General features: G+C 43.8%; 1 protein-coding gene across 3 annotated transcripts in view; it reads left to right on the top strand.

Moving 5' to 3' along the window:
* Positions 1 to 16,610, top strand: part of PTPN11 (protein tyrosine phosphatase non-receptor type 11) — a 71,729-nt gene that overhangs the window by 43,472 nt on the left and 11,647 nt on the right. For 2 of the 3 annotated variants that reach the window (XM_019734066.2, XM_074321627.1), the window contains exons 8-13: positions 1,580 to 1,659; positions 1,784 to 1,942; positions 5,747 to 5,878; positions 9,866 to 10,020; positions 10,965 to 11,032; positions 11,546 to 11,697. In XM_019734066.2, coding sequence (XP_019589625.1) covers positions 1,580 to 1,659; positions 1,784 to 1,942; positions 5,747 to 5,878; positions 9,866 to 10,020; positions 10,965 to 11,032; positions 11,546 to 11,697 — 746 coding nt within the window. Of the gene's footprint in view, positions 1 to 1,579; positions 1,660 to 1,783; positions 1,943 to 5,746; positions 5,880 to 9,854; positions 10,021 to 10,964; positions 11,033 to 11,545; positions 11,698 to 16,610 lie in introns of all 3 variants that reach the window. The other variant, XM_074321626.1, reaches the window with a different exon arrangement.

Genomic DNA, 16,610 nt, shown 5'->3' with positions numbered 1-16,610 from the left:
CCACAGCACATGCACATGAAGCAGGTGTTCTTACTATCCCCATTTTATAGACTATTTTATTAAGGTCGCAAGTAGGGGGAAGTGGGAGAACCAGTACTGGAGCCCCCTAGGTCGCTGCTCTTAGCACCACACTCTAATGCACGGTCTGCAGCGTGGGCCTGCAGGGCAATCCACTGTGCGGAAGGGAAGGAACATTTAGAACTTCTCTGGATTTATAGCCTTTATTTAAAAAAAAAAAGGAAAAGAAAAAATTAAGTCCGAGGTACAGATTGATGGCAGTGCATGCATAAAGTATTGACCCAACTTAAAAATAAGGCTTGTTCGTATATATAATTGTATATATATGTATATATTTCAGTGTTCAAAAACTTTATTATTAAAGTATAGTGGGGTGCATGATTAAATTAGACGAGCATTGTTGTAATGTCTCGTCAGGTCAAAGCCATTTTGTCAGATATGGTATATGGTGTATATGTAGATCACATCCATATGGATTATTTGTAATGTGTGTAGGTGAGGATGGGAAAAAGTGGATAACACTGGGAAAGGGCAGTGCGGCATTTGTGGGAAGTCAGTTTGAGCCCCAGCGTGGTCCTAATGACCGTGGAACAGCCTCATCCTTTTCATGTGGAAGTTTTCATTTCTGCTCAGGAGTCTAATGGTGCTCATTAGTGAGACGTCGGGAGATGGGGAAAGATGAAGAAAAAAGAAGTATGCAGTTTCTAAGTAAAATATGATTGTCCTTTCCTCCCTTTGAGATCCCAGTCGGACATTTCCTCTGATTAATATCTTACTTCTTTAAAGATGCGGCGTCTGAGGCAAAAGAACATTATTCTATTAAGACATGCAACTGTATTACTAATTCCCATTGTAAAATGTGTCCTTAGGTAGCCACTCAGATTTGTATGCCGCTACTATACTTTTTGTTCACAATTTAGTCAGTTGATACCATCGGAATCTTGTCTTCTAGGTAGTCTTGTATTTCATTCTGCTTCATGAAAAAAAACCATATAAAACCGTTTTTATTATGGAAAGTTCAGATGTGTTTCAAAGCAGACAGAATGGTATAAAGAACCCACACGTACCGTCACCCACCCAGCTTCAGCAATTGTCGACTCATGCCCAATCTTGTTTCATCTATACTCTGATCTACTCCTCTCTCCATAGGTTATTTTGAAGCAAATCTTAGACATCATGTCATTTATCTGTATTTGACTCTTCCCTTTAAACAAAACAAACAAACTTTTTTGTTTTGAATAATTTTAGATTCACAAAAAGTGACAAAAATACATAGAACGGATGCACCCTTTACCCCGCTTTTCCCAATGATTATAGTATTTTATATATTCCGTAGTATATTATCAAAACCGGGAAAGTGACACTGCTACTTTATTCTTCTTGAAGAAAGCATTATGAGGCATCAGCCAGTGTTCAGATTATTGTGGTGCTTATTTGGGATTTAATGTTTTATGTGGTCTTATCATTAAAACTTGCACCAGGTTGAGGACAAACTGATTTGAACTGATTTGTCCTGAAAAGGTCTCAGTATTTTTGTGACTTTGGTCTCTTTTTCTTCCAGTTGACCATACCAGGGTTGTTCTGCATGACGGTGATCCCAATGAGCCCGTATCAGATTACATCAATGCCAATATCATCATGGTAAACTTAGCTTTTCAGTGTTTTCTGACCATTCATTGCTAGCCTGTTTTTGTATCTTAAATCGTTCCTTGTGTCCTGAAAGCAACTTTCAAATGTCTGAAGGGTTTTCTTCCTAAATTTCTAGCCTGAATTTGAAACCAAGTGCAACAATTCAAAGCCCAAAAAGAGTTATATTGCCACACAAGGCTGTCTGCAAAATACGGTGAATGACTTTTGGCGGATGGTGTTTCAGGAGAACTCCCGAGTGATTGTCATGACAACAAAAGAAGTGGAGAGAGGAAAGGTATACTATATATACTCTTTTGATAGAAATGTTTAAAGTATCAGACACGTCAGGTTGACCATGTTAAGAACTGACTAAACAAATTAAGCTTACTCTAACTGACCCTCTGGCATAAAGGGAGCAGAACAGACTTGATTATCATGTGCCTTAGTGCAGTTTTCTTTATATTTCTTCTGCTTGGGGTTCATTGAACTTCTTGGATCTGCGGATTTACAGTTTTGTTTTGTTTTTCAAATTTGGATAATGTTCACTATTTCTTCAAATATGTACCCCCACCCCACCCTGTCCTGGGATACCAATCACACGTATATTAGGCTGTTTGGAGTTGTCCTACGGCTCACGGAGGCTTTGTTCATTTTTTTTCAGTTCTGTTTTTTCTCTTTGTGTTTGATTTTGGTATTTCTTTTGCTGTACGTCTTTAAGTTAATCCTTTTCTTCTGCAGCATTTAATCTGCTGTTAGTCCTATTCAGTGTTTTTTTGTTTGTTTTTTTCCTCATGGTGGACACTGCACTTTTCATCTCTAGAAGTTCTATTTGAGTCTTTTTAATACTTTCTATCTCTTTTTCACATGTGCATCATTTCTTGTACCTTTTGAACATAATGGGATATATTTGTAATGACTATTTTAATGTCCTTGTTACTAATCCTATTACATGCGTCATTTTATTTTTCCAGTTTTTCAGTCATTTAAGGTGAGAAGGTAAACTAGTCCTGTTAACTCACTGTATCCAGAAGCATTGGTCAAAAAGGGGCGTTGTAAGAAGACTTGTCCAGTGCTTTCAGGCGATTAGAGTACAAATAAACAAACAGTGATTTCACTGGTCATATAACCTGTACTTGTCGTGACTTTTAAGCATTTAAAAATTAATTTGAATTACCTAAACAATATAGTCAATATTCAAACATCTGGTAGTTAAATTTGCTTTTGTCACCATCTGTTTTCCACCCATTTTAGTCCCCTCCTCCAACATAAACCCTGTTATCAGTTTGCTATGTATTCTTCTACGCTGTTTTCTTGGCATTTAGTACATATGTGCATGTATTATAGGCATTATGATGGGCCTGACATACTTACATTTACATATATACACATATTTATATACATATATGTACCTGTAAAATATATAGTACTATTTTCTGGGAAAAAACATGAAAAAGTGCTTTCATACTGTGACTTTATTGTGTAGCTTTGGTTTTTCTCCACTCACTAAATATCTGTTCTCACTTCTTCTGTTTGCTAGTACATATTGGCCTATCTCATTCTTTTTAGTAATTGCATGATACCCTATGGTATGGATGTACCATAATTGAACCATTGTGTTTGGGGCATTTAAGTGTTTTAGCTTTTGCTTTTCTAAACAGTGCTGAAGTGAACAGTCTTGTTCTTGCTTTTTTGTGTATGTGGCAAGTGTTTCTCTAGGTTAGATGTCAAAAATTGCTAGGTCATAGGGTGTGCGTGTTGTAAATTTATAGAAGTTCTGATAAACTACCTTCCACGTTGTCCCATGTACACTCCCCCAGCAGCGTATGCCTAGTACCCATCTCCCCACATTCTTCATGATACCTCAGGTTTTAAAAATTGTAACATTTCACACTTACAAACAAGCAGATGAATCTCACTGAGTGATAGCTCTATGTGTTATCCCAAAGCGAGTCATCCACGTGGATTTTTTAATATGGAAAAGTTCAGTGTTTTGGTTTGTGTTCTAGTTGGAGTTTTCTTTAGATGTACTTTAATTGGTTTATATAAAAGTTGTGTGGACTATGGCAGTTGTACATATATGTTAAACCTAAGACGGATGGGTGACTTTGGATTAGATTTTAGTCCTCCTAGTGTAATTTTCATATCAGTTGTGAGGGGCACTGTGATTTTATAAGATTTTCGTAGTTGTGCTACTGGTTGGTACATTTCTGAATACCTCTGAGGCCGGATCTTGTCACTGTGGCACAAAGGCCTCCTGCAGTATATATCTGCCTGCAGTAACATTAGTTCTTGAATTGATGGACAAGTTAAGATGTCTTCATAGTTTCCACTTCAGGCGAGTGTCACCTGCCCTAAGAATGGAAAGGAAAACTGAACCCTCTGCCCTGCATGTTGCCTGATTGTAGTGCCAGGAAGCCACCTGTTCTCAGAGGACTTGGGGGCTGTGAAGAGAGGGTGCTCGTGTCACTTTAGAGGAATCAGTATCGGTCCCTTTCAGAAGAGCTGCTGGGAGCTCCTGGAACAGACAGACATTGGGCTAAATCACTCTACCGCACCCCTCACTTTCACATCCCAGTCTGTGCCTGCTTTCCTGCTCTTCCTCTTCACTCGGTGGGTGGAGAGGATGACATGATGGGCTTTTATTCCCTCCACAGGCCTTTCTGACACCCTGCTCTCTCAGTATCAGTATCCCCGCCGTTGCACAGAAGAAAACCCACACTCTAGGTTCCCTTTGTTTGCTGGGATTTAATTTAAAAGCCAAAGTATTAGTTCTCACCTTTTAGAATTTGTCAAGGTTTCCATCAGAGTGTAAAGTAGGAGGCGGGCTGCAGTAGTTTGCAGATGTGTAAGGTCAGCTCAACTGTTTCAGAGTTGTGATTTAATTTTGTGTCCTCTTAAGTGATAGCAGTGCTTAGAGTTGATTAGCCAATAACAGCATGGAGTGCAGTTAATATTAAAAGTGTTTATTTGGGAGGAAAAATGGTATCAAAGCTGTCAAAGAGGCATTTGGATCTACAAAATACTGGAGGGAAAGCTGAATTCAAGATAATAATAAGTTAAAAGCCCCCAAACTGTGCCAAGCAAAAAAGTCAAACCATTCATTATATCCTTCTGTTGAACTTTCCTCCTACCCTGGTTTGTTTGTTTTTTGTTTTTTTGTTTTTTTATCATTGACTATGGGGATAGTCTGCAGCTGCTCTTTTATTTCCAGTTTTATAACTGAATTTCTCTGTCTTCCTAATATACAAGGACAATGTCTCTTGCTGATATTTGTGTCTCGGTTGTGGAAAGCGAGGGGTGTAGGTGACTGTGGCTAGAAAAAAAGAAAAACCAAACACAAAATCATTCTTTGCCCAGGACACATCACCAAATATGTACAGACTCGTCTCTCATTGAGTGGAATCTCTTCCTCCTTGGCAGCAAGCATGATTTTCTTGGTGCCATATTCTCCCCTCCGCCAGCTCTGAAGCCCGCAGCTCTTGCGGGCTTGGCATTCCCAGGCACCCAGTGAAGCGAAGGTCACGTGTGCAGTAGGTATCAAGTGGATCTGGATATAGAAAAAGCAGCTGGTTCAGAACCTCCTCGGCTGCCTTTCTGTGCTGGAGGTATTCACACTTGGGTTAGATCAGGCGCGGTGTCGTCCTACACTGGGGCGGAAATGAACCAGACAGTCTGGCTGGTTGGGCAGCCACCTCCAGAGTCCTTGCTTGCCTTCCCTGCAGAGTGACTGGCAGAGCTCTAGAATTCAAAACTCAGTCGTTGCTAGACAGCACTCTCCAGCTGGCCAGTCCCTCTCTTTGCACCTTTGATTCTTCAGAGATAAATATACAGGCAGTGACGCTCCTTTGACGTGTGTCTTGGATCCGACAACTCCGCAAAGGCAGCCTTTTCATCCGCCTTCTCCCTGATTCTCCAAGCACCTCTCTTCTTATATGAACGCTTCTTTTCTTGTCTTTGAAAATCTGACAGTTAAATGCTAGAGAGGCCATTTTTCCGTGTTAGTGATCGCTAAGCAAGACTTGAACATTTGTCTTCTAGAGGTTTAGGCTTTTATTTCCGAGTTCACAGAGATTAACTGTCTTTCTCTGATCCCTTCCAGAGTAAATGTGTCAAATACTGGCCCGACGAGTACGCTCTGAAAGAATACGGGGTCATGCGTGTTAGGAACGTCAAAGAAAGTGCCGCCCACGACTATACGTTAAGAGAACTTAAACTTTCAAAGGTTGGACAAGTAAGTATATTGTCGTATTTTAGAGACTGTGGGAACTGTTCACGGTACGCAGTGACCCAGGGTTGTGCAGTCCCTGGGGCTTGCGTACATTCATGGCATTCGTTCGCTCACTGATTCAGTGGCCGTTATTGGGTGCCTTCTGTGTGCCAGTACAGTCGGGGCACTACTGGTCCATTGCGGACAAGACAGGGCCAGCCTCTGCGCTCACAGAGCCTAGGGAGACAGGTGAAAAAGTGCACGGCTGGCGCGGCTTTCTGACCATGCTGTCTGTGGAGGCAACAGGATAATAGAGAGAGGGATGGGGTACTTGAGGGGCGGGGGACAGGGAGGGCGTCTCTCAGGGAGTGTCACCTGAGCTGAGACCTGGGTGGAGGAGCTAGGCATCTGCAGAGTCAGGAGAAGAGTATCCTAAGCAGAGGCCACAGCAAGTGCAAAGACTCTACGGTTTATTTAGTGCTCACATTCCATGGCCTCGGAACTTAATTGCATGTCGTTCAGGTTTGTCGTTCAGGTTTGCTTCTGGGGTGACTAACTTTACAAAGCAGGGTTACATTTGGATTCATTTAATTTCGTGGTTAGAGAGGGGCTTACTTGTTCAGGTCTTTTGGGGATACAAAGATTAATAAGACAGCCTTTGTCTTCAAGGATGCTATCCTGTAGCCGCGAGAAGCCACATACACAAATAGCTGTGCTCCAGAGTGGATGAGGGCTACAGCTCACGTCTAAAGGGCTGTGGTGCTGCAAAGGCTGGGCTTCCTTCCAGCTGGGGCATCAGAGAGACCGTCTCCCAAGAGGCTGGGCCCTTAAGGATGGGGATTCTGTGGGGGAAGATGGTGGAGACAGGGCATCCCACATGGAGGTGTCACTGTGAGCCTCCATACGCAAGTGCAAAGTGTAGGGAAGTGGGATTTACAGGGACTGACAGCCAGTGGTGAATCTAGGGAATAAACGTGGCTGGAGGCTGAGACCAAGTCAGGAAGAGTCCCAACTGTCATGTTAAGAAATATGAACTTGATGTATTAGTTAGCATGACACCCGTAATGGTTCTTGTGCCAAATGAACACACACGCAGAACTGTGTGCTGGGAACCTGTCTGACAGCCCAACCCGGGGTGGGGTGGATGGGGATGGGGGACCCTGGTGGCTGGGGGGCCTGTTTGGAGTCCCTACGGTGGTCTAGGTCTGACCGTCTCCTTTCCACGTATCACAGAGACTCCAGCCATTTGTTTTATTTTGTTTGGTTTTACTTCTTAGTCCTCCCTTTGGAAATAAATATTATGTTAAAATGTCAGAATAAATTCTAGAAGAGAAGTGATGGGTATGAGAGATACCCTGGGTTGACGACAGCAAGATGAAGGGATAGTCTGGCTATTGGAGGGCAAGGAGGGGGCATTAAAGACATCTGAGGGTTTTGGGCCTGAGTGGATGGTGGCGCTGTGGCAGAGGTCAGAAAAGCTGGAAGACGATGTATGCGATGGTGTGGCTGGAATTGTGGAGGTGCAAGTTGGCACGGTGGTGGCAGGGCGGCGGGAAAACGAGGACCGACGAAGTAATTGGGAGGTAGACAGGGGATTTGAGGATGGAACAAATAGGGGGTGAGGGTGGCGTTCAGTGGGACCGCAGTTTTCTAGCTTGAGAAATGGGGCAGGTGGCGTGGATCTGAGGAGCGGGGAGGATGAAGAATAACCCCCAGACATGTAAAGTTTGAGATGCCTTTGAGACATCAAAGTGAAGATACCAGGGAGAGGATGCAGGGATGGCGGTTGGGCAGGACGGGAGGTGGGCTCCGGAGCATCATGGAAGGGTCGGTTACGATCAGGGGAGGGCTAGTTCTTCTGTGGCAACGGGGGGCAGAGGAGAAAGGGCACCGACGCAGGCAGGGGAGCCGAAATGGATTTTCTCTGTATGCTTTATCAGGCAGGGGACAAGGCCATTCGAAGGGACTAAGAAGAGATGAAATTTTGGATGAAAGTGGGAAAAGTATGAAATACTAATTGTGTAGAAAGGGCAAGAAATGCAGTAAATTTCTGGGCAGAGCTGAGTGCCCGATGGAGGGGGTGAACATGAGTATTTAGTGCCACCGATCACCTGCTGGGTGATTTTATTCCATGGATACTCTGCTCTGTTCCTCCTGTACACAACAGAAAATGGGTGGTTGGGTTCTTCCAGGCCTGGGCTGCAGCGCAAGGAGAGAGGGCTGAGGGGGTGGAGGCGTGTGATGGGCAGCAATTGCCAGGAGAGTGGGAGGGACTGAGCTGGATAAAGGGGTGGTGGAGGGGTGGGACTAAAGAGCTGGAAACCCCCACGGTCGTGGGCCAGGGTGAGATCCTGGAACTTCTGGTGTCAGTGGGCTGCAGTTCTACTGATGGTGCGGACAAGATTGGGTTCAATCTAATGCAGAGACTGTGAGAGGAGCTGGAAAAAACGTAGCTGTTGAGCAGAAATGCGAGCGATTTAGAGGACGTTGTCAAAGATTCTAGAGAGGGTTTTCTTCAGTTTTAGTGCTAAACTACCCATCTTTTCGTTATCAGATGTTTCTGAGTAGCAGGTGGATTTTTCTTCAGTTTTAGTGATAAACCATCCATCTTCTCGTTATCAGATAATTTTAAGTAGCAGGTACGGGAAATGTCTACATTTGGTTTTTTGTTTTGTATCCTCAGATGCAATTGCTGATATGGGACCTGTCATTTCTCCAGAATTGCTGGTCCCATATTATTTGCTTTTTCTATAACAGGTTACATTTTTGCTAAGGTGCTATCACATGATTTCATTTACACCTCGTAACTGCCTGGGAAGGAGGAGTTGGGGCAGCGATCTCAGTGACCTTTTATCGAGGAGAAAGGGGCATGGAAGGATATACAGGGCAACTGGGTCTGTCTCATTCTCCGACTGCCTTTCTGTGACTGTCGCCCCTTGATATTAGCTCACTGGTAATAGCCAGAAAAATCTTTTTCATGACATCAGCAAACAAGTCAAGAAAAGATAATTGTGGTTCAGATTCCTTGGCTGGCTTGAAGGGCACTGGTGGTGGACACTGGTCTAATTACTCTTTTTCTCTCCTTTTTTTTTTTTTTAAAAAAAAAATCCTGTTTAAAAATCTCTCTTAGCTTGGATTATCTCCAGATATACTGGGAGATGTAGCGATGAGTAATGATACTCAGTGACCTCACCTGGTGGACCCAGAACTCAGTGCTTTTGGGTCTTTGTGGTCTTGGGACCATTGTTGACCTTTATGAGTGTCCAGTCTCCTCAGAGGAACCAGTGTGCTGAGTCTCTTCCTGTCTGCGGAGCAGTGGCTCTGTGTTGAATTGCTCTTGTTTAATCCCCGCCATGGTTTTGTGAGAGACAGATTATTATTCCCATTTGCAAATGAAGAAACTGAGGCCAAGCGATGTCCAGGCACCACCGTGAGTGTGCATGGTGGGATCTGGGCCTAAATCCGGCCATCTGATTGCAAAGCTTGTCTTCTTATCTACTTTTCACTCAACAGAAGTTTAAAATAGGATATTAGAATAAAAGTGTGCAGCTGGAGGAGGGGAGAAGGTTTGGGTATAGAAAGGACCAGGAAGAACGAGTGACTTGAGGGAATACCTGTTTTCTGGTCTGGTGGGGGGACAGCCCCGGGTCCCGGACGCCGCAGCTGCCTCCTGAGTTGAGGTGCACGTGGACGAGGAGGCTCGAGAACGTTCCCTGCTGCGCATGATTCAGAGGGCTGATTCAGGTTGGCCTTTCCCGAAGAACAGATTGCCACGCTAGACATCGGGGTTCTTATGGCAGCGGTAAAGAGTTGCCTCCGGGATGGCTCCGCCAGGTCTGAGAGGAGACACGATCTGGGGAACTCATAAGAGGACCTGTAAATGGAGCGTGAGGTGCCTCGGTGCCAGCCTGCTCCTTTGGCTCACGTAGGAGCTGAGAAAGCGAAACCGGGCAATGCCTCAACCCCTTGATTTATTTAATTCTTTTCTGGTTTTTCTTGGCTCTACTCCAGGGGAATACGGAGAGAACGGTCTGGCAATACCACTTTCGGACCTGGCCGGATCACGGAGTGCCCAGTGACCCCGGGGGCGTGCTGGACTTCCTGGAGGAGGTCCATCATAAGCAGGAGAACATCGTGGATGCAGGACCAGTGGTGGTTCACTGCAGGTGACGGCCGTCCCGCCGCTAGGCCACAGCCTGTCCCGGACCCTAACGCTCAGGGCTTCCTTTTACCTACCCACCCCCACCTCTTTTAACTGTGAGATAAATTTAGTTTCTATTTGAGGCCTGGATAAACTTGATGAAGGGACAGTTTGACCCCAAAGTATGTTTCTCATGGATCCTACAGAACTGCCAGGTACTGGGGGTGGCAGATAGGGGTGGTGACACAGTCCTTATCTTTAAGGAGCCCCTCATCTAGTAATGTTTGCTCAGTTTTCTTTTGTAATGTAGGGTCCACCTCTTTGATTGTGATTCTATTCTCTTCTACCATAGAAATAATACAGTTTTTTTCCCCCTGACAATACACTTGTTTGCTTCAAAAGATTTGGACTGTTCCCCACCCAGGCCTCTGGAAGCCATGCTCGTGGCCTCCACCTGAGAGTTTACAGGCTGCTGGTGCCCAAGTTTGGGCTTCACAATTATACTGGGGCAAGTTTTGTTTCCTAAATCTCGTTCATATATTGGGCAAGTAGATGTGTGTGAAACTTTATTTGTTCAACAATTTTTTAAAAGCTACTGTTTATTAAGTACTTGCTCTATGTTACCTCTGAGCCCAGTGTTTTTTCATACATGATTCACATTTGATCCTCACAATAACCCTCTACGGTATGTACTGTCATCCCCATTTCACGGATGAGGAAACTGAGGGTCAGAGAGGTTAAGGGACTTGCCTCAGGCACACCGTACTGGACAAACTGGGCTCCAAGTGCAGGTGGGCCTGACTCCAGAGCCCTGTGCTCTTAGCAATTATATTTTCAAATATAAATAGACAGTCTTATAAATACTCCCAAGAGCAGACAGTGGCTCTGTAGAAATTAATAGCTTGGTTTTGAGCATAAAAGCCCCGTGAATGATTCTGTTGTCATTGCTTTTTGTCCTTCTGCCCACAGTGCTGGAATTGGCCGGACAGGGACATTCATCGTGATTGATATCCTCATCGACATCATCAGAGAGAAAGGTAGGTCATCTGGAGGGCAAGCAGCTACAGTTCCTGTTTTCAGTTTATGGAAGGAAAGTGCTAGTGCAAACAGCCGGGGGAAGGAAATTTGAATGCTAAAAAACTTGCACAAAATCTGGGCTGAAGACTCCAACTTTCAGTACGTTTGCCAGAGAACAGACGTGACGCTGTTTGAGCTTTTGATTAAAATGAAGCCTAGGCTCTGTCCGTCCCACGGCTGGGGCCTTTTGCTGAATGCACAGTGGGGGTCTCCACGCAGCACCTCCTCCTTGCTGACGGGATGGGGTGGGTGCTGTCGGGAAAGGAGGGACTCCCGACCTCCGCCGCTTTATCGTGCGGTCTGCGAGCACCGGTAACGGTCAGCACGCCAGGGCCGTAGCCCGTGGAACATGTTGGGCCAGAACGTTCCACACTAAATGTGCCTTACCTGTGAGTCTGCTGAAAGTTGTGCGTTCCACCCCTTTTCTCTGGCTCTGCATGTTCTCCTGAGGCTCCACGCTGCTTGCTTTGTAGGCGTCGACTGTGATATTGACGTTCCCAAAACGATTCAGATGGTGCGGTCTCAGAGGTCGGGGATGGTGCAGACGGAAGCCCAGTACCGGTTCATCTATATGGCCGTCCAGCATTATATCGAAACACTACAGCGCAGGATTGAAGAAGAGCAGGTACCAAGCAAGCCGGGACGGCGGGCCTGAGGATTTTAATTTTCTTTTCTGAGCAGCTTGCAAATGCTCTCCTTTGGAGCAGGACAGGCTCTGAGAGGTGACTGGCTTTATTTCGGGATGGAGAACGAGTTCCCCACCAGGAAGGGCCTCTCCGAAAACTAGCCCCTACTTCAGAGCTCTGATTTTTCAGTCTGGAGGAGCTTAGGGAGGGGCCCCATGCTGTCAGTCATCCTGGCCTGACCGATGGGGGATCGGCCACACAGAAAGGGTAGGATTTTCCCAGCTCACACAGCACGATCAGAACTCAAAGCCTCAAAGTTTCCAGCCCGTTCCAGTTTTGATCCAGTCCATATTTATCCTGATTCCATCCCTTAAACAAGTGCTTCACTCTTAATAGCATACGGTGGTTTGAACCACCAATTTGGTCGAGTTGGAAACAGTGAAATTTCAATTTTAATAAGCATGCATAATGGGGAAGAATGTGGAGTTGGAGCCTTTCCATGTGAAGCTATTCACAGCAGACACAAAGCTGAGTTAATTAGGAATAAGCTGAGACGAGGGAAATGCGGAGACGGCCCTTTTGGGAAGCTGTGCTTATCTCCCCACCCCCACTCCAGCCTCACTGCTGTGCTGCAGACAGAATTGTGTCTAATCATCAGTGATATTTGCCTGCTTTACCCTGTTTATTGCCTCCCAGCAAACTCGGATTCTCAAAAGGGGACTAAGCTCTTCTCAAAATGGGACCTGCCGCCTAACTGAAAGATTTGTAGCCTAGCAGAATAGCAGCCACATCATCCCAGAGCTTGGTCAGCCAGTGTTAATCAGTTTAGTGGGTTCTCAGTCCACACCAGAATACTCACTGGATTGTTCCATTGTACCAGAGCATCTTTAGAAACAGTGTATGTGTAGAAACGTAAGGTCAGATAATGAACAAGCTACTGCTTTTGAGCTGCCATGCTTTAAATCGGACTTTGTGTTATTCTGAGTGCTATGAAATATTTAGGTGGTTACTCTAGGCTATTGTATATTTGTCTTCCAGTTATACTTAATTTAGGCCAGGAATAGTTGCCCAAAAAGAAGAATTCATAAAAAGTACAGAAAATGCTACTGCACGGGTGGTACAAATTGGAAACTATTCAGGAATCTTGAAGCAGATAATGTGGTCTTGGCAGGAAAAGCTGGGGGAAAACTCTCTCTGTCATTCAGAGGCGTTGGTTTTTATCCTTGTTTCGGAGAGTTTAGGGACTTCCCCTCCCAGCTTTTGTAGCACTTCAGATCTTTTCATTACCATATGTGGTCTCTCTGACCCTCAATCTGAGGTTCTAATTTGGATTTAGGAACTAAAAAAAATATGTATTTTGTCACTGCCCTTTTTCTTTGGGTGCGGGTAATAGACAAAAGCAAATATCGAAGTATTACGGAATATAGAATATAGAAACTAAACGTCCCTGGTAACCCCCACCCCAAGAGAGCTTGGATGCGTGCATGCATTCATTCAGCCAATACTTTTTTGGTGCCAATATGTACCCGCACTGTACTAAGTACCTTAACTAGTGTATGATATATGAGCCTTCGTATTTCAAAAAAGAAATGTTATAGTATTAGATAAAATGGGATCCTTATACTATGTAGTTTTCTGCATTGTATTGTTTGATTCAGTGTAGGAACTTGCTACCTGATTTCGTAGTAAAGAAGTACCTTCAACTAGCAAAAGGTTAAAAGAAGGCTTAAAACCACAAAACCCACCTGGTTTTTAAATGAAGCAAAAGAACAAAACTCATTGAGGTGAATAGTGATTATACTGAAATAAAGTCATTTCCAAAATTGTGAAGCATTAGGAACCTTTGGGAGTGCAAGAATTTGCAAAAAGAAAAAAAGAAAATGAGTCATGGGTGGAGAGTAATGGGGAAGGAAGTAGAGAAATAGAGACAACACTGGGAAGGAGGAAATGCAGGAACAGAGGTGGGGACCCAGGGGAAAATGCAAATGAAGCAAAACTGAGAAAATTCTCAAGTTTACATAAATGGTTCTCACACTCTGCCTTTACTTGGAAGTAGATGTCCTTGTTGACTTCCATGTACAGTATTTAAAAAAAAATTTTTTATTTGCAAACATCAGTATGTGGAATTCCCTTCACCCAGCCTTCCTGTTAACATTTTAACACACTTACTTTATTATTCATTCATATTCGCCCCAATTTCTCTCTCTCTCTCTCTCTCTCTCTCTCTCTCTCTCTCTCTCTCTCCCCCCCCCCATATATCGATATAATTTTTTAAATGAAATTTTTGTAGGTTGCATTATTGCCCCTTTGCCTCTAAATACTCTGATGTGTATTTCTTAGAAATAAGGATATTCTCTTATATAACCACAGTAAAACGATCAAAATCAGGACATTAACATTGATGTAATACTAATTTCTAATCTACAGCCCATATTCAAAACTTGCCAATTTGTCCTACTAATATCCTTTATGTGGTCCAGGCTCATACAGTGCATTTAATTGTCATGTATCTTTAGTCTCCTTTATTCTGGAACAGTTTCTCAGTCTGTATCTTTCGTGACCCCGACATTTTTGAAGCGTTACAGCCAGTCATTTGGTCGAATGCCCCTCGGTTTGGATTTGTCGGGCATGCTGTCTTGATTAGATTCAGGTCATGCATTTTTGACAGGACTATCACAGAAGTGGGGGGGTCCCTCACATGAGGGGCCCGGTCTGTTGATTTGTGTCATTACTGGCGATGTTAACTTTGATCACTCGATGAAGGTGTCGGTTAGATGGCCCCACTGTGAACTTACTTATTTTTCCTATTTTAATTAATGTCTGACAGGTGGCTACAGGAGAATGTAGCCAATACATAACCAATTTTTCATCATACTTTTTGGTACTAACTTAACACTCATTCATTCACTGCCTGGAAAAATGACTCCGGTGATATCTGGCCAGTGGTGATTTTCTCTTTCCATCCCTCCCTGTTCGTTGATGAGTTTGAAGCTTTCCCTTCTCCCTTAGTTACTCATTTGTTTGTTCATGTCAGAATGGATTGTAATCTATTAGTATTATTTTGTTGCTTAAATTGTCCCAAATTTGGCAAGTGGGAACCTTTTCAAGCTGGTTCCTGTGTCCTTCTGATAACATTCCCAACTTCGAGCACTTCCATACACTTTCTGACAGCAGAAGATGATCCAAGTTCACCTTGTGCTTTCCCAGCCATTTTTCAAAGGAGTCCTGTTTCTTTTTACCGAAGAGTTGGTATTTGGAGCCCAAGATCTGGGCACTGGATGTGCTTGTGTGTGCTGGTATAATATTTTTTGGATTGGTAATTAGCTAGTGAATTTCTGCTCTAGTCCAGTTCTCTCTCTATAACCTCCCATGTATAGGCAAGACTTCTTCCCCCCCTCCAATAGGTTTTTTTAAAGTAAATGTTTTATTTTGGAATAATTTTTAGATTCACAAAAAACTTGCAGAGGTAGTGTAGAGAGTTCCTGTATGCCCTTCCTTCACCCAGTTTCCCCTAATGTTATATGACCATGGTACATTTATCAAAATGAAAAAATTAACACCGATTAGATAGATAGATAGATAGATAGATAGATAGATAGATAGATAGTAGATCTATTACTTAAGCTCTACAGTTTATTTGGATTTCACCAGTTTTTCACTGATTCCCTTTTTCTGGCCTATGATTTGGTCCAGGATCCCCCATGTGTTTCTTCGGACCTTTGATAGTTTCTTAGTCTTTGCTAGTTTTCATGACCGTGATACTTGTGAAGAGTACTCGCCCAGATAGCTTGTAGAATGCTCCACTTGCTTGTTTGTAACTGGGAGAAACCTGGCTTCCATGATCTACTCAACCCTAATATACATGTAAAGTAGTTACTTTCAGAATTGCTGACCTATACCCCTGTGGGAATTGAATTTACCCACTAGGCAACTCTCCTTTGAAGGCAAAATTCTGCATCCCATAGGGAGTGTCTTTAGGCTGCAGTGTATAGAGACCTGGACAGGATTCTCTCTGCGTGAACCATGTTATAGGACACAAGTTACCTTTAAAAATTCTGTAATCACAACTGAGTCAGGACAGAAACGCAGTCGTGCAGGCTGAATTTCAGTTGTCGCCGTCAAGACTTAATTGGCTTGGCAATTACCATTCAGCTTGTTATATTCTATTCAACATTTTGTTGGGTATTATTCCTTTAAGAAATATTTGGGTGCCTTTTCTGTTCTAGACACTGATTAGATGCTGAGGATATAACAGAATAAGACAGACGTGGTTGTTGTCTTATGACACTTGAGTTTCACTCGATGGAAAGTTTGAGTTAACATCAGGCATGCCCCCGTTTGTCCTCCTTTATTTGTTTCCCTAGACTTGTGCTTCTTTACATATCTTCCTTAATCTTCTCCAGCCAATACAAAAGGCCTTTATTTTCACGATTGTTCATTTGGTTATTCATTCCTGCATTAGTTAAAGTAGGGTTGTACTATGTGCCAGGCTCTCTAGGGTTGGAGTAGAAGGAATTAGAGGGGGAGGGAAGTATGGGGTGTGATGGGTGGGATTCGAAAAGTAAGCAGAGATCAGATTTTTGAGGGGGCAGAGCTTGCAGGGAGTGACGTAAAACAATCTCATTTGAAAAAGAGGGCCCTGGCTTAACAGGAAAGAATGGGTGGGTTCTAGGCTTGAGCAGCTGCAGGGGAAACCAGTGTAGGTGACAACTGACGATGGCTTGGACAGGGTGGGCAGGGCCAATAGTGAGCACGGAGAGAAGAACCAGGAAGATTTTGTGATTGATGTGGAAGGCATCAAGGTGATTGTAATCCTGACATTTGAACCTAGAGCACACTGGGTGAGTTGCCTTGTTGCTTCATAACCCGGACAAGAGCATTTGCAGTTTACCCTCTCTTCCTGTTGGCGGTT

Source organism: Rhinolophus sinicus, linkage group LG16, assembly GCF_036562045.2.
Source record: "Rhinolophus sinicus isolate RSC01 linkage group LG16, ASM3656204v1, whole genome shotgun sequence".
Classification (NCBI taxonomy): domain Eukaryota; kingdom Metazoa; phylum Chordata; class Mammalia; order Chiroptera; family Rhinolophidae; genus Rhinolophus; species Rhinolophus sinicus.
Note: the sequence above shows the minus strand (reverse complement) of the source record. Positions and strands in the feature narration are given on the sequence as shown.